General features: G+C 33.3%; 3 protein-coding genes and 1 pseudogene across 4 annotated transcripts; 3 read left to right on the top strand and 1 right to left on the bottom strand.

The window, feature by feature from the left end:
• Positions 1-2,207: 2,207 nt before the first annotated feature.
• Positions 2,208-7,666, top strand: LOC146944383 (uncharacterized). The gene is made up of 8 exons (XM_085742767.1): positions 2,208-2,374; positions 3,310-3,714; positions 4,084-4,201; positions 4,711-5,026; positions 5,167-5,239; positions 6,305-6,395; positions 6,497-6,576; positions 7,051-7,666. Exons 1-8 carry the CDS (start codon positions 2,321-2,323, stop codon positions 7,183-7,185), a joined length of 1,272 nt encoding a protein of 423 aa, XP_085598893.1. The 5' UTR covers positions 2,208-2,320; the 3' UTR covers positions 7,186-7,666.
• Positions 7,667-9,118: 1,452 nt separating this feature from the next.
• Positions 9,119-13,425, top strand: LOC146944382 (uncharacterized). The gene is made up of 7 exons (XM_085742765.1): positions 9,119-9,679; positions 9,865-10,014; positions 10,336-10,470; positions 10,584-10,649; positions 11,158-11,271; positions 11,579-12,105; positions 12,591-13,425. The coding sequence occupies exons 1-7, from the start codon at positions 9,190-9,192 to the stop codon at positions 13,200-13,202; spliced, it is 2,094 nt and encodes a 697-aa protein (XP_085598891.1). The 5' UTR covers positions 9,119-9,189; the 3' UTR covers positions 13,203-13,425.
• A 1,063-nt stretch (positions 13,426-14,488) lies between these two features.
• On the bottom strand, positions 14,489-15,399 carry LOC146944381 (uncharacterized). The gene has a single exon (XM_085742766.1). It carries the CDS (start codon positions 15,296-15,298, stop codon positions 14,678-14,680), a length of 621 nt encoding a protein of 206 aa, XP_085598892.1. The 5' UTR covers positions 15,299-15,399; the 3' UTR covers positions 14,489-14,677.
• Positions 15,400-20,178: 4,779 nt separating this feature from the next.
• LOC146944380 (uncharacterized) lies at positions 20,179-25,264 on the top strand (annotated as a pseudogene). The gene is made up of 7 exons (XR_015025908.1): positions 20,179-20,755; positions 20,830-20,979; positions 21,490-21,630; positions 21,736-21,801; positions 22,281-22,394; positions 23,177-23,689; positions 24,420-25,264. The product of XR_015025908.1 is annotated as an uncharacterized LOC146944380 (transcript).
• The last annotated feature ends 390 nt before the right edge of the window (positions 25,265-25,654 follow it).

Below are 25,654 nucleotides of genomic sequence, written 5' to 3'. Positions count from 1 at the left end.
TTGGCCCATTGACCCTCTAATTTGGTATGGGCCGGGCCGTTAAAAATGTACGACAAAACACAATCATATCTTTTTGAGTTAGCCCACCAGACATGGATTTTACATGGGCTGTTGGGCTTGTGAGCCGGCCCTTTAAAATTATTTTTAAAAAATAGTATATAATATGAGTCTAAATTATTATATTATATTGTAACCAAAAAAAAATTATTATATTATATAAGACTGAATTGTATTGTTTCCAAAGTTGCACTATATGATAAATACTTTTTACGTTTGTATTGATGTTTTTGTGTTATTTATCCCTTATGAATTATGATTTAATAAAAAAAATTATATATTGTAACCGAGTTTACAAATACGTGTGATTTATTTGATGAATAATAGTTTATGTAATATCTTTTTAAAAAAATTAATAATTTATGTAATATGTTTCTATTAAAAAAAAGTGATATATAGTTTTATTGTTCAATGCATCTCTTTTTTTAAAATAAAATAATATGTCCTCGTGAGCATAGTTCAGTTGGTATGGACAATGCATAATATATGCAAGGTCTGGGGTTTAAACCCCGGCCGCCACAAAAAAAAATAATATAATATTTTTTAAAATACGAGTTGGGCTGTCTTATCGGACCATATAACCCACTACTAATTGGTTGAGCTCAATTTTGATAGCTCATAAATCAAGTGGGTCAACCTATGAAGCCCGGATACGTAGTGCGATACGGGTACGATACGATACGGGTACGCGAATACGCGAAATTTTTAAAATTTAGGATACGATACGGCTAAGATACGTTAACAAAATATTTATATTAAAATTTATATGCGTGTAAAATACTTAAAAAAAAACATTGATTACTCATACTATATAATCATAAAAGTTACAATTTAAAAATAAAATAAAATACATATGATCAAAATAAAAAATGTAAAGTTTTTGTATAAATCATATTCTATTTTCATTCATATGTTAGGATATCAACAAACAAATGTATCAATAAAAGAACTCAAAACAAAGTTTGTTTAATGTTGATTGATTAAATCTCCTCTCTCTCGTTACTTTCATCCACCAAAATCATAATATTTAATTTGTTAATTGAAAAGTAATTATAGTGATTTGTATCTTAAATTTTCACAACACAATCTCATTTTTATACACTTCATTTTTTTTGGATACGTCTGTGTGAAGTATCTTATAAGTATCTGTGTGTATCCGTCGAGTATCTTTTAAGTATCCGATAAAATATATATTTTAAATTAAAATAATTAATTCCGATACTCCTGGGATACGGTATCCGGAGTATCCGCGGAGTATCGGTATCCGATACGTATCCGACACGGATACGGCACAATTTTCGAGTATCCGGCTTCATAGGGGTCAACCCAATGTGGCTCATTTATATGAGCTGACCTACCAGATCAAGGTAGGCTGGATAGGACTGACCCATTTGACAGCTTTCAGCCTAGATGAGTTATATTTAGGCTGAGAAAATCAAATTAAATCATCTTCACTCTTTTTTACAAGGTGCATAATTTAAGTTGAGCTGAGAAAATCTTTTATAAGACCAAGATTTTCCTAAATTTACTTGTGTATGTATCAAACATTTTTTGTAATAAAGTTAAAAATCAAAGTAGAACACGTGAAATTGGAACATTATGAAAGAACCGGGACATTTTGCACTGGAAACGGAGAAACCAGCCACAACAAAAACAAAGTGAAGAAACATCTTTGCTCTTTCTCTCAACCTTCCTTATTTGTTTTTTATACTTACCTACTTACCTACCTTAATCTTTTTTTTTTTTTTTTTAAACATTTACCTACCTTTTCTTTGTTGTAAAATAAAGTGACAAAAAATTCAGATCTAGATATAAGTGATAAAATTATAATTTTTTTAAGTGATAAAATTATAATTTTTTTAAGTGATAAAATTATATTTATTCCAAAAAATAAAATTTAAATAAATATTAAATTTTCATAATTTTTTTTAATAGAGAATTAAAAATATTAAAGATAAAAAATATTCATTGATACATGTATCAGAGTCAACTGTGTTAAGTAATATTGGACGGTGGAAGTATAATTTTATTATGAGGATAGATTTATCGTAGACAGCAACATATGATTGATGGCATGTCTGTGTCTGTAATTATCAAGAATAGAGCACATGTAAATAATTTAAGAAACGACACACATCCTCAAAATATTTGTTCTGCGTAAGTTGTACTGTATCTTTGTTGGATTCTCTCTCTCTCATCTCTTTCCTTTTTATTCTTCTTTCTTCCTTAACTTTTCTTCTTGCTTTCGCTTTTCACTCCAATAATGCAACAACATCAACCATTAGCCAGTGATGAAGCTCCCAAGATTTCCCATCAGGTTCTTCTCTTATCATTCACATCTTAAACACGACAAACTTCTTTGCTTTTTAATCTTCTCTTTAGTCCCTCTTGGTGGGTTTGTAGTATAAACTAATTGGTATTTGATTTTCATGTTTTTTGTTAATGTTTGATCTATTTGATGCAAAGGGTTTTCTATATTTAGCTTAGTAAGTGCTTACTTAAGAAGATTTTTTAGTTTTTCTGAATTTTGTTTGTTTCTATATTTAGAATGTTGATGTGAATCTAATTATGGAGTGTGAGAGTGAGGATGAATTTAGACACGTGTGATGTTTCAATTTCAATGCTTGAATGGCTAACTTACTTGTGAGCATTTCATGGTCATGCATGTCCTGCAAATTACAACATGGTTTTGTAGATCTGTTGTTGGCAGTGGCAGTGAAAGTTTCAATTAGGAAAAAAGGGGAAGAAAAAAAAAAATCATGCATGCGGTTGTTTTATTATGCAGCGATGATTTTAACCTTGAATTGATGGTGAGGAATTTTTAATTTTAGTTTATGGACATTGCAATTGTATGTATTTTTGAAAGTCATTGAAGTTAATGAGGTTGTAAGATAGAACATTATGGCATCGTTTGATCCATGTAGCTGATGTCACTAGGATATATAAGAATTTCTTTTTATTAACTGCATCGTCTCAAGAGTTAGTAGAAAGAAATTTATAGATGTTTCTGTTGTTATTGTCTTTAATGGTTGGTTACTTGAGAATTTCTGATAATTACTAGCTTGTTAAGGAGAGGATGGCTAGTCATTCATCACGGAATCGTGTTAGTATGCGATCTTTTGAAGTACTTGCATTGTATTTTTCACTTCTCGTTTACTGATTGATATATTTATGTGGTGCTTTGACACATTATGGATAATTGTTGGGACTAATCTTTTTTTGTTGTTGTTGAACTGTCTTTGTTTTACCCAGACTGAGACCGGGCTTAACAAAGAAGTATCAGACAGTGGAGCTAATGGGAGGCGTCCAGATATTTCACTTCAAGTTCCACCACGACCTTTAGGGTTTGGTAGCACCGCTGGTGGAAAGGTTCTGGACCACTCTCAAAGTTTTTCTAAAGGGAAATCATCACCTGGCTTTTTGCGGGCTTTGAGCTTAAAAAAAAAAGTGAATGTAGCAGCAGATGGTGAAAGAAGCAGCCTTCTTAATTCAGACCCTAAGACAGCTGCAGAGAGTACTAGTATGACCTCCATATCTGAAATTCCATGGTCAAGATGTAATTCTCTTCCTGTTTCCCATGCACCAAATCTATCCCCTTCAGTTGCTGCCACCCCCGTGTCTGCAAGGACATATAATGAACAACAGATTAAGCCACATGTAAGTCCTCTTCTATTTCATCGAGTTTCCTTGTTTGTGGATTTTCAAATATGCTGACTTTATTCCATAGTTAAATTCAAGGTTAAGAGTCCTATTACACTCACAAATCAGAGTGTATCGATCGAATATGTTATCAAAGATACTAAGTACTAAGTATATGCGTCTCTACCAAAAGGTGAAAGATGAAACTGGTCATATGTGAGATTTTCAATGATGTACTTTAAACAAGAATGTTGACTTGTTGATTCAAACTCGTTTTTAATCTTTCTGTAGCATTTGATACACAGCACAGTTGCATCAAATTATGCTTTGTCTTAGGATATTGGAGTTTTTTTTTTGGGGAAATTGATTGTTGCTAACTTTGTGCAGAAAGATGTTAAATCTAAGGTTTCAAGGTCCCTTTCGATACCTGGACGAAATGTTGTTATTGTAAGATCTGTTTCTTTCAATACCCGCAGTGAACAGGACAAAGAAGATACAAATGACGGTATGTCATGTCATTTACTCTGTGTCATTGCAGTTTCAAACAGACTTACATTTTTCAATTTCAAATTTATATGCATGAAGAAATCTAATCCACTTTCCAAGGTTGAAATTTGCTACTTTTTTTTTTTTTTTTTTTTTTTTTTTTTTTTATCTATTGTGGTGTTTCTTCTATCATCGCGTCCTTTTGTTTCATGGAATCAAATTAGTTGGTCTCTTAAGTGGATTCTTTGATGTTAACATTTTTTTAGTTAAGTGATTTTTTATCATAAATAAATTGTCTAGATCATATAATCCTTTAATGTGTAGGAGTTGTCTTGACCAGTGAGAGGCTTGAAAATGTTGCTTGTTGAATAGACAAAACGAAAACATTTTGTTTGTGTATCAGATTGCTGGACTATTTTTGACCTGTTCATTTGTTATCGACATTGAGTTATTTTCGTGTTGTTTTTATGCCATATTTTAAGCTTACAGGAACTTTTCATACTAAAACAAAATTTATTGGCCAATCAGATCAAATAACTCCTGCGCCAGTAGAAGTTACTGAAGATGAAGAAATTCCTGAAGAGGCAGCGGTGTGCAGGATATGTCTTGATGAGTGCGATGAAGGAAATACCTTTAAAATGGAATGCTATTGTAAAGGTGACCTGAGATTGGTGCATGAAGAATGTTTAATCAAATGGCTCAACACAAAAGGAACCAACAAATGTGAAATATGCGGGAAAGAGGTTCAGAATTTACCAGTAACCTTGCTCCGTGTATCCAGCTCTATTCAACGAAGAAACAGACAGCTTCAGGATCACCAGAACTTTAATTCAGAGGCAATAAGGTGATTTTGAGATCCGTGTTTTCAAATTAAGTTATCAATATTATTTTTTGTGCTTTTAGCACAGATACTTTTTGCATAACTGATTATCAATGTTCTTATTTAACTTATTTAGTATTAATTTTGCTTTATTTTTTTTACAGTGCCTGGCAAGATTTTGTGGTGCTTGTCCTGATAAGCACAATATGCTATTTTTTCTTCCTTGAACAGCTACTGGTATGCCTATTTTGCTTTGATATATTACTTTCGAAATAACTAACGTCTTCCAGATCACTGCTTTGTGTGTATTAATTAGCTGACTTGATTGTTTGAATGTTATTCTTACTTTCTGGCATCTACTTGATTTTTGAATCTGTTAGGTTCCTTACAAGTTATAAGCATTATAATTCAGATAAATCGTAAAGAACTTCAAACACAACTTATTCATATTCATGTAAATGTTTATATATATATATATATATATATATATATATATATATATATATATATATATATATATATATATATCGTACTAGACGGTGAGTGGAAGCAAAAAATAGGCAGTAAGTAACTAGCTTTGCATTACTAAGATCACATACTCCCCTTTCCTAAAAGGAGTCAGAACGATCAATGTTCTGACTTATGAGGTGCCATTAAAATTACAATCCTTTTCAGACATTTCCCTGCTCAAATACAGTTGATTTTATATATGTCATTATTGGAAGGGAATCCTGAATTTCATTAGAAATTACTGCATAGCTCAAGTTGTTAAGCTGAGACTCCTGAAGAAGTTTAAGAAAGAGGTCCAGGCATGACCATCTAAATTGTGATTTGCCTTGTAAACTCGGCTACTAACATTGCCTTTAATCAAAATAATAAGGCCCTGTTTATTTTGCGAAAGCATTTTCTATTTTCTCATTTCCTAAAATTTGTGCTAATTTTACTTGATAACAAGGAGATACTGGACTCCTGAAGTGAATAATTGTGTGCAATTTTTGAAAACAATGAATACGCCAAAAGAGTGTTTTCATTTGTAGCATTTCATCTTTTCTATGTCACAATGGTTCATTTCAAGAGCCTCACATCTTCTTATTAGCAAGTTAAAATGAATACATATTTGAAAAAAGGAAAACAAAAAAAGTTTTCACAAAGTAAATGGCACTTAAGAAATTGCCTATTTTTTGTTTCCTTTTCAATTTCTTTGTTAATCCTATATGTTTAGTGTTTGATCAGTTGAATGAAAAGTAGAGAAAAAAATAATTTCTTCATACTCTGATCTTAGTTTTTTTTCCCACTGTTTAGCTTCCTGATTTGAAGACTCAAGCTATCATTATGTCAGCACCATTTTCCTTTACCTTGGGCCTCCTGGGGTCTGTTTTTGCAATCGTCCTTGGTATAAACTCTGAAACAGAATTGTAATTCTTTTGTTTTTCTTTGTTATAATATTGTTCTTTCTTTGAATGTTAAATGAATGCTTACTTGTGTTGTCTTCAGCTATCAAAGAGTATATATGGACATATGCTGCTCTTGAGTTTGCACTTGTGGCTGTAACTGTACATCTGTTTTATACTATGGTGAGTTAGAATGTTGAGATTTCTTGTTATCATTTCCCTGGAATAATGCTAAATAAATCACATGCCTACTAAATGGCAACAACTCTTGCCTTCCTTAATTTCCCGAGTTGATGCTTATATCTTCTTACAATAAATGTGACAGTGACACCTTGTTATAGTCATTAACTGAACATAATTAACCACCTATTTGTATTGCATTAACCATTTAAATTGATGTCAAAATTCGATATGTAATTTGTGTGTTATTGTATCTTTTCTCATTTATTTAACTCACAATAGTGATAAAACCCTCGATTTTGTGTACAAGTCTTTTTTAGCTCAATAATGATTGAATCACTAAATCATAAATTAAATTACATTGGCATCTTTTTGGAAAAGTATGCAATCAATATTCAATATATTATCCTGTGATTATTTGAATGTCTTTAAGTTTACCCTTGATGTGCTAATGCTTTGTGACTTACTTTGTTGCAGCTGCATTTGGCGCCAATTTATTCAATACTACTTTCAACAGTTTTTGGTTTTGGAATTGCTATGGGAATCAACTATATGTATATCCAGTATGTTACTTGGAGACTTCAGGTCTCTATTAATGAGAACCCAGCATGAATCTCCTCTGAAAGAAAACATCTTCATGGATTTTCTTTGTACCTACCGGCATCTTGGCCTTCTATCATAGTGTCTATTGTCTAATACAAACCTTGAGTTTGTCGATGTACTAGTTATAGCCATGTGCAATGCACAAGTGGCATTCGACGATTATGAGCTTAGTGTAAGATAGTGTCAAAATTAATGTGTAGAAAGAGGAATGTGAAGACATAAGTAGTTGTAGTAAGCTCGAGATACAAATGTATATTTGAATCTAAGAATGGCAGCATCAAAATGATTATCACACAGAAATGCATTCATTAATGAGTAGTGAAGTTATCACACACACAACAACCTCATTTGATAAGTCCAATCAAGAAGACATTGTAGCCGATATGGTCCGTAAAGACATCGACCAACTTCATAGAATAAAATTCTGTTTTAGGATGTATTGTCAAAATTCCCTTGGCATCATGCCAATAATTTAACTGCATTATGATGATGTCACTGTCTTTAGAAAATATGAAGTTACGCTGTCAAAGAATAGCATATTCAAGTGTAAAAGTCAAGCTTTAGCTTAGTGTAGCAAGCGAAACATGACAAATTAAACTGCAAAGAAAGAAGGATTATACCTTAATAGCACCAAAACAGAATCAATAAATTATCAAAAGAAAAGTTAGAGAAGGTGGATGAACAAAATCATTCTCTGATCTGTAATAGTATGCAGGAAAGCAAGAGAAACAGAAACTTTAATATATTTTTCTTATTATAATAATAAAACATAGTTCATTTAATAGATTTCTATGTTAAAAACCTATGAAGGGACAAAAAGGCCACATTGCTTGCTATTGCAGGCAATTGTTTTGGCAAGACACTGACTGTAATGACAAGCAATTGCACGTGGTTCCATCTTTCATCCATAGAGTTTATATTTGTATTTTGATGTTCAATCAAATAACATAGTTGTTGATTTTAGGCTCTTGTTTGGTTTTCCAAATGGAAGCAAGGAGCTGCTTATTTTTGCAATATAAAGTTGGTTTTAAATTGTGTTTTCAAACTATTTAATCCAAATTTGACCTTTTCAATAGTTCATGTGCAACTAAGTAGGCCAATACAATGCCAAAAAGCAAAGTATCTTCATACACATAATGTTAACAAAATTAAGCAACAACTTAAAGAAATAAAGATAAATATAATATCCTTAATTAGGTATAAGTGAGGGAGATATTAAGTACATTAACCTAAAGGCTTGCACAAAGTAAGTTGGAATCCAAGTCCCCTTCATCAACAAAAATGCTTATCTTACACTGAAAGGAAAGGCAAGTTAATTAAGGGAGAAAATGTGTGATGTTTGTAATTTAGTCAGGGAAGCACATGAAAAAAGCTCCAAAATGTATCTAAAACAACCCTATAGGCTATAGCTATTGCATGTCATGCTTTCAACTTTATTCTATATTCTGATTTCATTCTTTAACCTGCCCTTGTTTCTTGAAACATGTAAATTTGAATTTAACTCTTCTAAATGAGTAGTCCCTTTAGAGTATAGAGCAAGTAATTTTATTTATCTTTTGGGTTCAATCTATCTAGCGCCAAAACTCGCACACATTAAATGCACATAAGTGAGAAATTGAGGATTTGAACTCACGTCTTAGCATATCGAATATCCATGTAGTCTTTTACCATATTAATTGTAGTGGCGGTGGGCGGGATGAATAGAGTAAGTAATTTAATCATCAATAAGCAAAGTAATAGTTTATATTTCAAGACATCTATAATTCGTTGTAAATGTGCACATAATATCGACTACGGATTTAAAGTGAATTTAATCCTTACATATTCTTTTTACTTCCTCCAAGCTTACTTCAACATATACTTTTGTGAATGGAAAAAATAAAATAATAAGCAAAGTGACTAGTTTTCCCTCTATATATAAGCACTAATAAAGAATGAAGGTAAGTAATTAAGCTCTTCAATCTCACACACAATGTTCTAACCATTGGAAAGCTTGGTTAGCTAGCTCTTAAAATGGCTGAGATTGAGTTTGAAAGTTTGTTTAACCATGCCATGAGAGGGCAATGGAGAGAAGTTTTAGAGTCGTATGAGAAAAACCCTGAAGTATTGGAGGCAAAGATCACAAAAGCAGAAGACACAGTGCTACACATTGCTATATACGTGAGCCAAACAGTTTTTGTGACAACCTTGTTAGATAACATAAGCCAAGATATGTGCAGGAACATCCTAAGAATGCAAAACTCAAAGGGAAATACCCCTCTTCATGTTGCAGCAGAGCTTGGGAATGTAGACATTTGTAACAACATAGCCAGAAGAGATCCCATCCTCATTTCCTATCGAAATTTCGAAGGCGAAACTCCTCTTTTCTTGGCAGCTGTTCATGGAAAAAGAGATGCTTTCTTTTGTCTTCATGGTCGCCAACACAACAAAGATGATGACTCACTTTCAATCAAAAACAATGGAGACACTATTCTTCATTCTACCATATCCAGTGAATACTTTGGTTAGTGTCATTGCTTTGCCGATCACATAAAAATTACACGAGTTTTACACTTATATCGAATCATAGTTTATAAACTCTTATTATATATCAAGCAAATTATTTTATGAAATATGGTCAAGTTCATTTATATATATTAATGTCTTTCAATTTAATTGAGTGTACTAATGTAATGAATTTATATGTAGGTTTGGCACTTCAAATAATTGGAATGTATCCAAAGCTTGTGAACGCTGTAAACCATGATGGATTATCACCTCTGCATATTCTTGCTAGGAAGCCTAATTGTTTTGGAAGCTGCACAAGGATGGATCTAATTGATCGTATCATCTACACTTGTAAGTAGCATCACTTACAAGGTTTTCTTTAATATATTTTTTCTTTTCAACAAGGTTTTCCTACATTGTTTATATGATTATTATATTTGATCCAACCTGATTTTATTTTATAATGTGAGGAATATATGCTGCAAGCATGAATACAAGAAACAACCAAGTAACGTGGGTCCATAATAAAAGCATATCTAAAAGTCATATAAAGAATGATTTGTAATTGATCGACAATGTAAAAAAATTTATATCGACGGTGCAGAAGAAATTCAAAATTAATCTCTTCCGGTGATACTGATAAGTGATAAATGGTGTTTGTGTCAATGTCAGGTTCAATTGTTGATGAGAACAAGGAAGAAAGATATGACCTTCAAGCACAAACTCAGACTACTCATCACTATCCATTGAACTATGGAACATGCATGACCTTCATATCTTTGTTGAATAGGTTTTTTAAAGTAACAAGTATGTCAATCTTCTTTTATTTAATTTTTACTCGGTTGATTTTTTTTTTCCTTATAGTTATAGCCAGTATATTACAAGCCTAACTTGTCTACTATTTTTCTGTTATATTACAGCAACAGGAAAAGATACAAATGCTGCTGCAACTAGTGACGAAGAGAACCATTGCTCGCGAAATTTTGGTATTATAATTTCCTCTTGTAAACCATGTTGCTAGTCCTACCTTCTAACCCACCGGGTCTAGCGCAAGTAGTTGGTGTAGAGTGTGTTTGAGTATTGTAAACTCTAGTGAACATAAATCAGAATGTTTCAACATGTATAAAGCCATTTCAAATATTGTAAATTCATTGTTACTAGTAGTTTTCATTTCGTGGATGATTTTTAATCGTAGTTGTGGTTGCAAATATAAGAAAAATTACAGATAAATATGATTGGTGTGACCGTAATTGCGATCATGATTAGAATGTGATTGCAGAGACCTCAAAAACATTAATATGGTGTCCTCTACTGTACGTTTACATAGACCGCAATTGAATTTCATCTTTTACAGATCAGTAAAAATACAAAGGTTTCTAGTTCTTTATTTTTCATTTAGTATATGGTATGCATGTTAATATTAACTGCAAGTGAACGTAGATTTTTTAGTGAGCTAGTAAATTTGAGATAACATCTATGTTTTTGTGCATGTAGAGCAAGCGCAAGCAAGGAAAGAAAAGAAAAATCACTGGTTCCCACCCAATTGGGAATCCATGATCCGACTTCTAATCCTTGCAATGAAGGTCTTCCTAATCATTTTCGGTGTCGGTAAGTACATAACCATGCATTAGTCTTCTCATTGTTAGGATACAAAGCCTTCAATATCTTTGTCGTCCTTGCAAATATAACAGTTTTTGGTTTTAGTCCTTGAGGCATAATAAAGTTTGATTTTTTTGATCCCCTAAAACTTAATATTTCTTCACTTTAGAATTAGTCCTTATATGGTCTATATTCTATAGACTAAGGTTAATAAAAACTAGTATATATGTAGAGAAGAAAAAATTATTTAATCCATCCATATAAGAATTAGGAAATGCCTGTAATTTTTTTGTTTAACTGAATGGCATTGACATAGGAGCAACATGGGTAGAGAAAATCCAAAGGAGGAAGGAAAAACACATTCGGGCTACACAAGTAATGAATGAACTGATACAACGCGCTTCCTTATACAAGTATGATTTCACAGGACCAAGTCCTCATGTTGAAGAATTTGGTGGTGGTGGTGGTGGTGGTGGCATAGGCAAAATCAAGAGCAATACAGAAAATGAAGTTATTGAGAAGAGGAGAATGGTGTCACCTATCTTAATTGCAGCAAAGATGGGAGTGACTGAAATGATTGAAAAGATTCTAGATATGTACCCTGTGGCTATTCATGATGTGGACAGTCAGAACAAGAATGTTGTTCTTTTGGCCATAGAAAATAGGCAACCTCATGTATACAGTTTGTTAAATAAGAGGAGTGTAATCAAAGAGACTGCATTTCGTCAAGTTGATATCAATGGTAACAGTGCATTGCATCTTGCTGCTACTTATAGGAGGTTTAAGCCTTGGCGTGTGCCTGGTGCTGCGATGCAAATGCAGTGGGAATACAAGTGGTACAAGGTATTGAATATTTATCCTCCTAATAGATTAGAAATCTTAACAAACTAGCTTATCATTTTTGTTGATCATGTTATTGGTGCGAAGTATCACCAACTTTGCGAATCTGATTACATTTTTCCATCCACAAAACGAGACATTGATTAAGGAATTTGAGTCAAGTTCCACTCGGACCAAAATACTATATATATATATATATATATATATATATATATATATATATATATATATATATATATATATATATATATATATATATATATATATATATGTTTTGTCTTGCATAAAGTGGATTTCATTGTAATCTGGTTAATTAAATTGCTGATTGGTAAAGTAAAATATTCTAGTTACTCATAAAGTAAAGTGGATTTTATTTTTTTATTTTTTTTGAGGGAAAAGTAAAGTGGATTTTATTGTAACCTAATTGATTAAATTATGTATGGGTAAAGTATAATATTCTAGTCACTCATGATGTTTGTATTTTTCAGCTTGTTAAGGACTCCATGCCACCTAATTTCTATGAACGTTATAATAAGGATGGGAAAACAGCAAAGCAAGTCTTCCTTGATACACACGCACCACTTGTAAAAGAAGGTAGTAAATGGCTCACCAAAACTGCAGAATCTTGCTCAGTGGTAGCAGCACTTGTTGCAACTGTTGCATTCACAACCTCAACAGCTATCCCAGGCGGTCCTGATCAAGAATCCGGCATACCACTACTGCTAAAAAAGCCTGCTTTCAAACTCTATGCTGTAGCATCACTTGTTGCACTTTGCTCCTCCGTCACAGCCCTTATTTTGTTTCTTTCCATACTCACATCTCGGTTTGAAGAAAAAGATTTTGTTATCGACTTACCAAGAAAGCTTCTTGTAGGGTTGACTACACTCTTCACATCTATAGCATCTGTTCTGGTCTCATTCTGTGCAGGACATTTCTTTATTGTTGAAGCCCAGATGAGATTTGCAGTTTATCCCATATATGCTGCAACATGTCTGCCTGTGTCCTTTTTTGCCTTGGTCCAACTCCCTCTGTACTTTGATCTGAGTTTGGCTATGTGTCGGAAGGTTCCTCAGCGCAGCTACAAAGTGTTCTTTCACTAGATGCTTCATCATTAGTTTTAAGTTAATCTTGTTCTTTCACGAGTAGTAATAGTAAAATCAAATCCCTTAGATATCTCCTAACAATGAACACTTGCAGACTATGTCTGTCTTAGCTTAAGAAATTTTTTAAGTGTTAGGCAATATGCAACTTTAAGAGGCCCTTTTGGTTCTCATTGTGCACTAATTTTACTACATTACCATATATTAAGTGATGTTACAAGAATATCATAGCACAATTTCATCTTATCTTGTTGGTATTGCAGTAATTAGAGGTGCTTGGTTGAGTGTAATCTTGTCCAACAAAATAAAATAGATTAAAAACTTATAAGTTAAATTCAGCTCAAAATTTCGATTGGCAAGCACTTCCATAAACACTAGGAGCATAACATTATGAAATATGAACACATCCCATAGGATACCTCCAATTCATCATACTGTAGTACTTTAAATTACTAATCATTTCAATATCTGCAAATAAATCACAACACAGTAGCAAAGACACCAACTAAATTTATAGTCATCACTAAATTTATAAACACCAGCTAAAACAGTAACACTTACGGTTCAATCCTCCTATTCATCAATCAGACTAATGACATCACTAAATTATAGACACCAACTAAAACTCATAAAAGCTTAAGAACTTGATTCACATACAATTGCAAACTAAAGGAAACCATTACCAGAACTAGTCTGCTTCTTATCACCACCACTTCGATCCACAACCTCCTTGACTCCTCATGATCCGCAGATTGACCATTGTCCCTGTACTGATGATCAATTATATACAGGTACCTCATCATCCACAGTCTCCAAAACGTGAGTTCCATCAGATTCATACCCTTCATCCAATAAGTGTATCAAAATCATCCAACTTCCGAGTGTCGGTATGCAATATCCAACATTTCTGTCTAATAGCTGTAATGAAGGAACAAATATAATGCAGATTCCTCATTCCCCACACACAAAACACAACCCTCCATCCAAACCATGTAATTTTAGACGGAATTCTATAAAGTGTCTTCCAAGAGAAAGCCACTACCTTCGAAGGTGTCAGACTCCTCCTAGAAATTTGGAACACGTACCACTTTCCCACATCCAGATTAACCTCATTAAGAACTACTAGCGCCACTTACACTCAATGAGAATGTAGTATTTGGGAGTTGTTTTAAAAACGGTTACAAATTAGACTTATATGACAATATGGTGAGTTCTTATTGGACGTCGGTGTAAAACAAATTTACATCATATAGTGCACCGTCTTTGTAGTATGGCCGGAAACAAAATTAATACTAATAATTAATAATTTACATTTCGCATTAAGATATAGCAAGAATAGGTTCTGCAGTTATCATAGCAAGAAGACAATACAGTAGTTCAAACTTGAAATTCAACAACTAACTAATCCATTCATTTGCAACCATATAAGATACTCTAAAAATCAGTTGCAACATTTCAAAAGAGAATAATCAGAATTAAGATGAGGAAAATGTTTCTGACTTGAGATAAATTCGCATAAAGCTTCGGAGACACTTCATTCTATCCTCCACAGCTTGTATTTCCGTATCAAGGTTGATAAATTTGAAATCCCCTTTGAGAGACTGAACATTTACCAAAACACCATCCAACTTAGCAAGTGCAGTCATTAACCAATGTTTCTCATCTTCTTCTTCAGCATCAACAACATTCTCTTCTTCTTCTTCTTCTTCATCAGCAGCATCACCTTCTTCGGCAGCAGCATTGTCATCTTCTTGTGCTGCTTCTTCTTCGCCATGTTCATCAACCACTTGTTCTTGTTCTTGAGGCACGACCGGGTTAGTTATAAGATGCTGTGATTTGAAAGCATTGAACTGTTCCGCGGTCTTAGAAAAAAGAACGGTGATATCATTGAGCAATTTGAAAAGGAGATTCTTCACGAATTGAGGATCATGAACCAGCGATTTCCACAATTTGCAAACACATCTCAATTGTAGAGTATTGTTCAATTCAACCCTATAAAGGATTTCAATCATCACTTCCGCCGGGAGAATCGTAGTCGGTGACTCCGCTGTTGATTCCGCCATCTTGCGCCGTCGACTCCGCGTCATCACCACCATTGTCGAGGTTAGGGTTTGTTTCCGTTCGGGGTAGGAATGTAGCACACTATCGTTTTAGGGCGCTTCGATTTTGATAGTTCGGAAATCTAGTTTTTTATTTTTGGTTTAAACGTGTCATTGGTCCCTACATTTTCATCAGATTTTGGCATTGGTACCTGCACTTTTTTTTTATTTGGCATTGGTCCCTGCACTTTGTAAAAATATTTTTAACAGAGGGACCAATACCAATATTTTTACAAAGTGCAGGGACCAATTCCAAACAAAAAAAAGTGCAAGGACCAATGCCAAAATCTGATGAAAGTGCAAGGACTAAAGACATATTTAAGCCTTTATTTTTATAATAGAAGCATGAATAGTTTATAGCAGATAATACACATGATTCGGTGTTCGCGGTTCGGTTTGGATCGGTTTTGAGGTAAAAAATCAACCGATCCAAAATAAAAATCATGTGCGGTTCGGTTCGGTTTGGATGATTATGTTAAAAAAATCTGAACCGATTGTTTAATTTGGATCGGTTTTTTGGATATCCAAAGTGTAACATGTAATTTTTTATAAATATTAATATTACTCATACACCGTAAAATAAAAGGTTTGATAAAAAATATGACACAAATTTATTAAAACAGTTAACATTACACAATGAAAATGATTGATTATATTTAAAATAGATGAAGAAGTAATAATATAGATTAAATTAATGCAATATATAAGATTAAATACTAATAAGAAATATATTAATGCAATATATAATACTAATAAAATAATAAATAAGTATAAAAATTTACTTTTGCGGTTCGGTTTGATTCGGTTCGGTTTTGAAAAGGAAATCCGAATCCGATCCGATCATAGCGGTTTTTCCAAAACAACATCCAAAAATATTCGGTTTATTAATGCAATATATAATACTAATAAAATAATAAATAAGTATAAAAATTTACTTTTGCGGTTCGGTTTGATTCGGTTCGATTTTGAAAAGGCAATCCGAATTCAATCCGATCATAGTGGTTTTTCCAAAACAACATCCAAACACATCCAAAAATATTCGGTTTTTTGCGATTTTCGGTTTTTTTGGATCAGTTTGGATTTGAACACCCCTACACATGATAACCGTTGAATGGAAAATGATAGTCAATAAGTTAATTAAAATATTTGATTTTTTTTGACAAAAACAAAACGATATTCATTCATTCAAATCGATAGAGTACATCAGATACAAACATCGCTAAAAACGTAAAGGGTGAATCTGCGAACAAACTCATACTCCCTCCGGTCACTATTATAAGCAAAAGTTGACTTTTTAGGTTCATTTAACAAATGATGTATGTGGTCTACATATAGACTACATACATCATTTATTGGATGAATCTAAAAAGTGAATATTTGCTTATAATAGTGACCGGAGGGAGTAGTACCCAAGTTAATAGCATAAAACGGCAAAATGCCTACAAATAATATGATAAAACCTAAGTCACCGAAATTCACATGCTTCCGAATCTCCAACGTTGACGCCCAAATCATTGGTTGAATTTGTAATTGACTGATGCCGATCTTTCAATAGGAACTAAACGAACACCGTGACAAGACGCGAAATCAAACGCCGCACAAGACGACGAACAACACAATGCCGCACTTAGACGACGAAATCAAAAAAAACACACAAAAGAGAAAACTTGATCTATGTGAAAACCACTTATTTAGATTGAAAGAAAAGGGAAAAAAGATGTAGAGGGGAGATTCTAGGTCAAAAAATGACCTAAAACCACCCCTCCTCAATGAACGAAGGTGAAAGAAAGTTTAGAGAGAAGTTGGAGTTTCTCTCACTAAAAAACTAGGGCCGGCTTTCTCTTAATTAAAATATTTGATAAAATCCATAATTCTACTAGTTAATAAATGTAAAAGAATATTCTTAATTCATAATAAAATGTGTATCGATATTTTGTACTTCATATTGTAACAATATAACAAATATAATATATTCTTAAAAAAAATACAATATAATATAAATTTTTATCTTTTTAATCGACACCAACAAAAAAATTGTATTCTTGTAGTGAAAATTATTTAAGGATATAATTAGAAGCAAGACAATCCCCACTCAATACCCATAGAATAAGCACAGGCCGGACAATAGCACCTAAAAATTTGCTGGCATCGGATAGTGGAGAATCTAGTGCGGCCACTGTACGAAGAGGTGTTTCGGTGGTGCGGAGAACATTTTAATTGCATGCTTTCATAAGAGCAATGATATTCTAACAACCAAAAATCAACAACTTTTGTGACAACCACCAATTTTCAAAGGAAAAGTAGATAGTGACACGGAAACCAAAGCAATAGAGAGAGAAAGTAAAAAGATAATGTGAGTATGAGAGATAAAGTTGTCACATAGGTTGTCACAAAATGGTTGTTAGAATATCATTTCTCCTTTCATAATATTGTCCATTTTCCAACAGACCTAAGAATCCAATTTATGATGCTTACCGAGACTAAATGATCATTTTAAATTTTTCCCGTCAAATTATTTTTAAATTTTTATGTTTATAACTTTGTGTACACTTTCATTAATCCAACATACACAAACAAGAGTTTAATTTTCATTAGACTCTCCATTAATATATAATCATTGTGCTTACACTTCTACTTATTCAATATTCATCAATCAGACTAATGACATCACTAAATAAATTTATAGACACCAACTAAAATTCTGAAAAGCTTAAAGTCATTACTAGAACTAGTCTGCTTCTTAATTATCACCACCACTTTGATCACTGTTCTTGCACTGAGGATCGATCCTCTACAAGTACCTCATCATCCACATTCTCCAAACTTGAATTCCATCAGATTCATACCCTTCATCCAATAACTGATCCAACTTTTTGAGTTTCACTGGTGATATCCAACACTTAAGTTTCATCAGTAAGCCTCACCTCCTCAACTTCCAACCCCACGTCACCATCATCGTCGTAGGAGATAAAAAATAAGAGAGGAAGAAAGATAAATAAATAAATAATACACTGTCTGTATGTTAATGTTTAATTAAAACAACTGCTGTTGATTTTAGGCTTTTGTTTTGTTCAATTTGAAGAAAGAAAACAAGATGGTTACCTTTGCAAAATAAAGTTTGTTTAAACTTATGTTTTCAAACTTATGATTAGAAACAGTGTGCTTTTTGTTGTTTTTGATTTAAAAATTATACCGAACGAAATTACTGGGTGAGTCACGACCAGGTCGCTTTCTTTAAGACGTTTCGCGGCACTACCCTAGTTTGTGCAAGGTAGACTATCAACCACGCCGTCTCCAGGATAAAACAGCCCAGATCACTGTTACGAGTATATACTGCACAGTATATAGTCGCTCGAGAATTACACCTCAAAGTATGGTTCAATCGTTCGATCGAAGCCACTCGATACGGTACGTAACCGCTCTATTCGAAACCGATGGGACAGAAAGGAGTAGAAGAAGAAGAACGATTTGTTAAAATCAAAGGGAGAAGAGAGAAAACCGCACAGGAAGCATCAACTGTGAGATTTTGGTGTGAAGAAAGAGTGGGGCGAGCTCTCCTTTTATAGGCAGAGTTCGTGAGAATTACTTGGGGATTAAGTTTGCTTAATCCTTAAGCAAACGCGTGACTTGGGGATTAAGTTTGCTTAATCCTTAAGCAAAGCAAACGCGTTTTCTTAATTGGAAATATCCGGAAGTTTCTTGGATCGGGTCGGAATGTAACACATCAATTTGTTACGTGTAATGCTTTCGTATAATGAAAAATTAATTAATTAATTTAACATTTTCAAGTGACAAAAAAATATATATCAATTTTCCAACCCACGACCGGCCCGGCCGGCGGCGCCGCGCGTGATATATATATTTTGTAAGCGTTCACTCGTTCACAAAAATGGGTACCCCAAGGGCACACCCTTGGAGGTCACCCCACCCTTATATAAACACTTACTAGTTGGGGTGACTCTCCAATGTGGGACATTTTTAAGTCACATAACCACACACTAGTTTCTCATAGTGTTTTCTTTCTTTCCAATTTTTTTCACTAGACTTTAACTAGTGTTCCAACACTTTTTTACAGCACCAAATCCAAATCCAACTAAGTATAGGTAACTACAAGGCAACAAAAGTTTCAAAAAGAACTTATCTTGTTGGGAAAATCAAACCTATATATTTCTCTTTTTTTTTTTTTTTACTTTGGTTTTTTACAATGCAAAGCCAAAAAGAAAAGTATATATTCAAAGATATAATGTTAGAAGAAGCAAACAACAACTTCAAAAATAAAGATAAATATAATATCCTTAATGTGGTAAAAGTGAGAGAGATATTATGTGTATTAACCTAAATGCTTGCACAAAGTAAGTTGGAATCCTTCATAAACAAAAATGCTTGTCTTACACTGAAAGGAAAATCAAGTAAATTAAGTGAATTTAGACTGTGCAGCACATGAACAATGCTCCAAAAGTCCATTTATAACAACGCTATAACTGTTTCATGTCATGCTTTCCACTTCATTCTATATTCTTTTTTAACTTTTTAACTACTCTTAATTCTTGAAACGTGTAAATTGTTATATATAGACAACTACACATGTAAATTTGAATTTCTAAATTGAGCAATCCCTTTACACAAGTCTAGCTCAGTGACTTTGAAAGACAACGATGACATAGACTCGTGTTTTCAAATGAGAACAATATCAACGACCGATTTATTTGCCAAATATTTAAATTACTTATTTTACTCTTTAGAGTGAGTTTAATCCTTACACATTCTTTTTACTTCCGACAATCTTACTTCAACACATTCTTTTGTGAATATGGAAACAATAAAATAATATGCAAAGTGACTAGTTTTCTCTATATATATGAGTACTAATTAAGCTCTTCAATCACAAAACTTTCTAGGCATATATACCAATACATTCATCTTGAAAAGAAAAGAAAAGAGAGAGAGGTTGGCTAGCTCTTAAAATGGCTGAAATTGAGTTTGAAAGTTTGTTTAATCATGCCATGAGAGGGCAATGGAGAGAAGTTTTATAGTCATATGAGAAAACCCCTAAAGTATTGGAGGCAAAGATCACAAAAGCAGAAGACACAGTGTTACACATTGCTGTGTATGTGAGCCAAACATGCTTTGTGACAGCCTTGTTAGATAACATAAGCCAAGACGTGTGCAGGAACATCCTAAGAACGCAAAACTCGAAGGGAAATACCCCCCTTCATGTTGCAGCAGAGCTTGGGAATGTAGACATTTGCAACAACATAGCTAAAAGATGTCCTACCCTCATTTCGTATCGAAATTTCGAAGGTGAAACTCCGCTTTTCTTGGCAGCTGTTCATGGAAAAAGAGATGCTTTCTTTTGTCTTCATGGTCACCAACAGAACAAAGATGATGACTCACTTTCAATCAAAAACAATGGAGACACCATTCTTCATTCTACCATATCCAGTGAAAACTTTGGTTAGTGTTATTGACTAAACTTCTACATGTTCATTTCATTTGACTAAACTTCTATCAAATTTGATACTATGTAGGTTTGGCACTTCAAATAATTGGACTGCATCCAAAGCTTGTGAATGCTGTAAACCATGATGGATTATCACCTCTGCATATTCTTGCTAGGAAGCCTAATTGTTTCAGAAGCAGCACAAGGATGGCGCTAATTGAACGTATCATCTACACTTGTAAGTAACATCACTTTTCTTTAATATTCTTTCTATTCAACAAGGTTTTCCCTCATTGTTTGATATGATTATTATATTTGGTCTCACATGATTTTATTTTGTAATGTGAGGAATATTTGCTGCAAGCATGGATACAAGAAACAACCAAGTAACGTGGGCCTAAAATAAAGCATATCTAAAATAGTTCAATTTTTTTTTTATTTATAAAATTCAAAAGTGTGAAGATTTCATCATTATAAAGTGAACTCAAGTCATTTTTAATAAGGATTTAATTGATATATTTGCACTGATAATGATCATTAAAAATATTTGAATTTTTAATCCTATCTAACTTAAAAGTCATATAAAGAATGATTTGTGATTGATCGACAATGTAAAAAGTTTTATATGGACAGTGCATAAAAAATACAAGATTAAGCTCTTCCAGTAATTCAGATTAACAAGTGAGATAATTCATGCCTTAACATTTTCCTTGTAAGTGATGATAACAGGTGTTTGTGTCAATGTCAGGTTCGATGGTTGATGAGGACAAGGAAGAAGGATACGACCATATTAACGAAGCACACACTCAGACTTCTCATCGATATCCATTGAACTATGGAACATGCATGACCTTCATATCTTTGTTGAATAGGTTTTTTAAAGTAACAAGTATGTCAATCTTATTTCGTTTAATTTTTACTCGGTTGATTTTTTTTTCCTTATAGTTATAGCTTACAAGCCTAACTTGTCTATTATTTTTCTATTATATTACAGCAACAGGAAAAGATACAAATGCTGCTGCAACTAGTGATGAAGAGAACAATTGCTCGCGAAAATCTGGTATTATAATTTCCTCTTGTAAACCATGATGTTAGCCCTACCTTCTAAACCACCAGGTCTAGCGCAAGTAGTTGGTGTACAATGTGTTCAATTCCTACTCAAAAAAAAAATCCTACCTTTGGAACATAAATCAAAATGTTTCAACATGTATATAGCCATTTCAAATGTTGTAAATTCATGGTGACTAGTAATTTTCATTTCGTCGAAGATTTTAAATCGTAGTTGTGGTTGCAATTATAAAAAAAATATTACGAATAAATGTGATTGGTGTGACTATAATAGCAATCATGATTGGAATCTGATTGCTAAGACCTCAAAAACCAATATTGTGTCCTCCACTGTTGTCAACCTGATTTTCATTTGCTATATGGCATGCACGTTAATATTAGCTGCAAATGAAATTTTCCAATTTTAGTAAATTTGAGATTTTTTGGTGAGCTGGTAAATTTGAGATAACATCTATTTTTATGTATATGTAGAGCAAGTGCAAGCAAAGAAAGAAAAGAAAAATCACTGGTTCCCTCCCAATTGGGAATCCATGATCCGACTTCTACTCCTTGCAATGAAGGCCTTCCTAATCATTTCTGGTGTTGGTAAGTACATAAAACAACCATGCAGGGACGGATGCAGGTGGCATGCTATGTAGGCTTGTGCCTGCACTAAGTTCTTAATTCCTTATTTTGTTTTAGTAGTATAATATAGTTAGAAAACGATATTTTGACTATATATATAGCCCACACATATTACAATTTTTTTTCCTCTTGGTCCACACATACAATCACTTGACACAACAAGTAACAACACAACCTTCATGTTTCTAAAAATAAAAAACAATAATTTGTTATTATTAAATAAAATTATCACCAATCATTCAATGTTTTTGAGAATATCAACAATTATAAAGGATGTACAACTATGATTTATATTTCTTTTTTCGGTCAAGTAGCCTAGTAACGAAAAATTCATGTCACAATGTCCCTACCAACTAAGATATGTTCACGGATGCTACAAATTTATATATAAAGTGCCCCCACTATTCAAAATTCTTGGATCCGTCACTGCAACCATGCATTAGTTTTCTCATTGTTGGGATACAAAGCCTACAATATCTTTATCGCCTTGCAAATATAACAGTTTTGTTTTAGTCCTTGTAAAACAAATTCAGTCCTTGAGGCACAAGAAAGTTTGATTATATTGATCCCCTAAAACTTAATATTTCTTCACTTTAGAATTAGTCCTTATATGGTCTATATTATATAGACTATGGTTAATAGAAACTAGTGTATTTGTCGGGAAGAAAAAATATGTAATCCATCCATATAAGAATTAGAAAACGCTTGTGACTTTTTCGTTTAACTGAATGGTATTGACATAGGAGCAACATGGGTAGAGAAAATCCAAAGGAGGAAGGAAAAACACATTCAGGCTAAGCAAGTGATGAATGAACTGATTCAGCGCGCTTCTTTATACAAGCATGATTTTACAGGACCAAGTCCTCATGTTGAAGATCACGGTGGCGACATAGGTAAAATAAGGAGCAATACAGAAAATGAAGCTATTGAGAAAAGGAGAATGGCGTCGCCTATTTTAATTGCAGCAAAGATGGGAGTGACCGAAATGATTGAAAAGATTCTAGATATGTACCCTGTGGCTATTCATGATGTGGACAGTCAGAACAAGAATGTTGTTCTTTTTGGCCATAGAGAATAGGCAACCTCATGTATACAGTTTGTTAAATAAGAGGAGTATAATCAAGGAGACTGCATTTCGTCAAGTTGATATCAATGGTAACAGTGCATTGCACCTTGCTGCTACTTATAAGAGGTTTAAGCCTTGGCGTGTGCCTGGTGCTGCAATGCAAATGCAGTGGGAATACAAGTGGTATAAGGTAAATATTATTACTTCCTCCATATTTTTCCTCCTAATAATTTTGAAATTTTCACAAACTAGCAATTGGTCAAGTCACATGTTCCTTTATGAGAATATCTAGTTTATCTAACAATTTATAATTTGGTTCGAACTCACTTTTGCTTGGTAATTTTCAAGTTGGACAAAACTTATATACTAGTTTATCTAACAATTTATAATTTGGTTCGAACTCACTTTTGCTTGGTAATTTTCAAGTTGGACAAAACTTATATAGAATGTTGTAATTGGTAGGACTGTTTAAAAGTAATAATGAACCAAACCACACTGTAATTGACAGTTCACGAACTAAACCAGTTTGGTGCAGTTCAATTCGGTTTTTGGTCTTTTGAAACAATCCTAAGGCCTGATTTCGTTCGGATTATGGTTTTTCCTAGCAGTAATAATTATCAGTTAATAATAGCAATCTGGTACGGTTCAATTCACAAGGAATCAAGTTTGGTTTGAAACCACGGTACCGTTGAACCAAACCTTTATGCCAGACCAGTTAGCCTCTGTTCGATTTCGGGCAAACCGTTTACAATTCGGTTTAATTTTACCGAACTGTTATAACAATTGGATTTGGTTCGGTTTCCTTCCTAAACTCGATTACCGAACTGGTCTTAGTTTGAGGTATTATTTGTATTGTTGCTCAACCACAAAATAACATGGAGTATAATATTCAAGATATTCATGATGTTCTTGTTTTTCAGCTTGTTAAGAACTCGATGCCACCAAATTTCTATGAACGTTATAACAAGGATGGGAAAACCGCAAAACAAGTCTTCATCGAGACACACGCACCACTTGTAAAAGAAGGTAGTAAATGGCTCACCAAAACCGCAGAATCATGCTCGGTGGTAGCAGCACTTGTTGCAACTGTTGCATTCACAACCTCAACAGATATCCCAGGTGGTCCTGATCAAAATAGTGGTATACCACTATTGCAAAAACAGGCTGCTTTCAAACTCTTTGCTGCAGCATCACTTGTTTCACTTTGCTTCTCTGTCACAGCCCTAGTTTCGTTTCTTTCGATACTCACATCTCGGTTTGAAGAAAAAGATTTTGTTGTGGACTTGCCAAGAAAGCTTCTTGTAGGGTTGACTGCACTCTTCACATCTATAGCATCTGTGTTGATCTCATTCTGTGCTGGACATTACTTTATTGTTGAAGCCCAGCTGAGATTTGCATTTTATCCAATATATGCTGCAACATGTTTGCCTGTCTCCTTTCTTGCCTTGGTTCAACTTCCGCTGTACTTTGATCTGAGTTTGGCTATGTGTCGGAAGGTTCCTCAGCGCAGCTACAAAGTGTTCTTTCATGAATAGTAATAGTATAATCAAATCCCTTAGATATATCCTAAACAAAAAAAACTTTCAACCTATGTCTTAGCGTTGAAATATATATTATTTCCTTTTATTATTATCATTCTATTTTAATGGTTGTTTATTTTTCATTATGTCACTCCTTAATTAAGGAGTTGATTAGTTGTATTCTCTCCTATAAAAGGAGCACCGTTCTCATTGAAAGAAAAAAAAAACACGCTCAAGTTAGAGAGTAACTTCAACACAGAGTTTAAGATTTTATTTTTTAAGATCTTTTGGTTCTCATTGTGCATAACATTATAAAATATGAACACATCACATTGGATACCTCGAATTCATCATACTATAATAATACTTTAAAGTACTAATCATTTCAAATATCTGCAAATAATTCACAACACAGTAAACAAAGACACAAAAAAGAATGTTGTTCTGGATCTGAGTGCTCCAGCTACGGATCTGTAATCAAATACGGTTAGTTTTTTATTCCTTCATATCCTATCCATATTATAAAAATACATCTTTCCACTTAATTTTTGAGTTGACAGAGAAGTTCAAAGTGATGAAACAAATGCATGCTTCTCCATATGTATTCACTATAAGCAAGATTTGTTGTGTTTGTT

Source organism: Medicago sativa, chromosome 2, assembly GCF_051527215.1.
Source record: "Medicago sativa cultivar Bolivia chromosome 2, Bolivia_mono, whole genome shotgun sequence".
In the NCBI taxonomy this organism is placed as follows: domain Eukaryota; kingdom Viridiplantae; phylum Streptophyta; class Magnoliopsida; order Fabales; family Fabaceae; genus Medicago; species Medicago sativa.
This window is presented reverse-complemented; position numbering and strand designations above follow the sequence as displayed.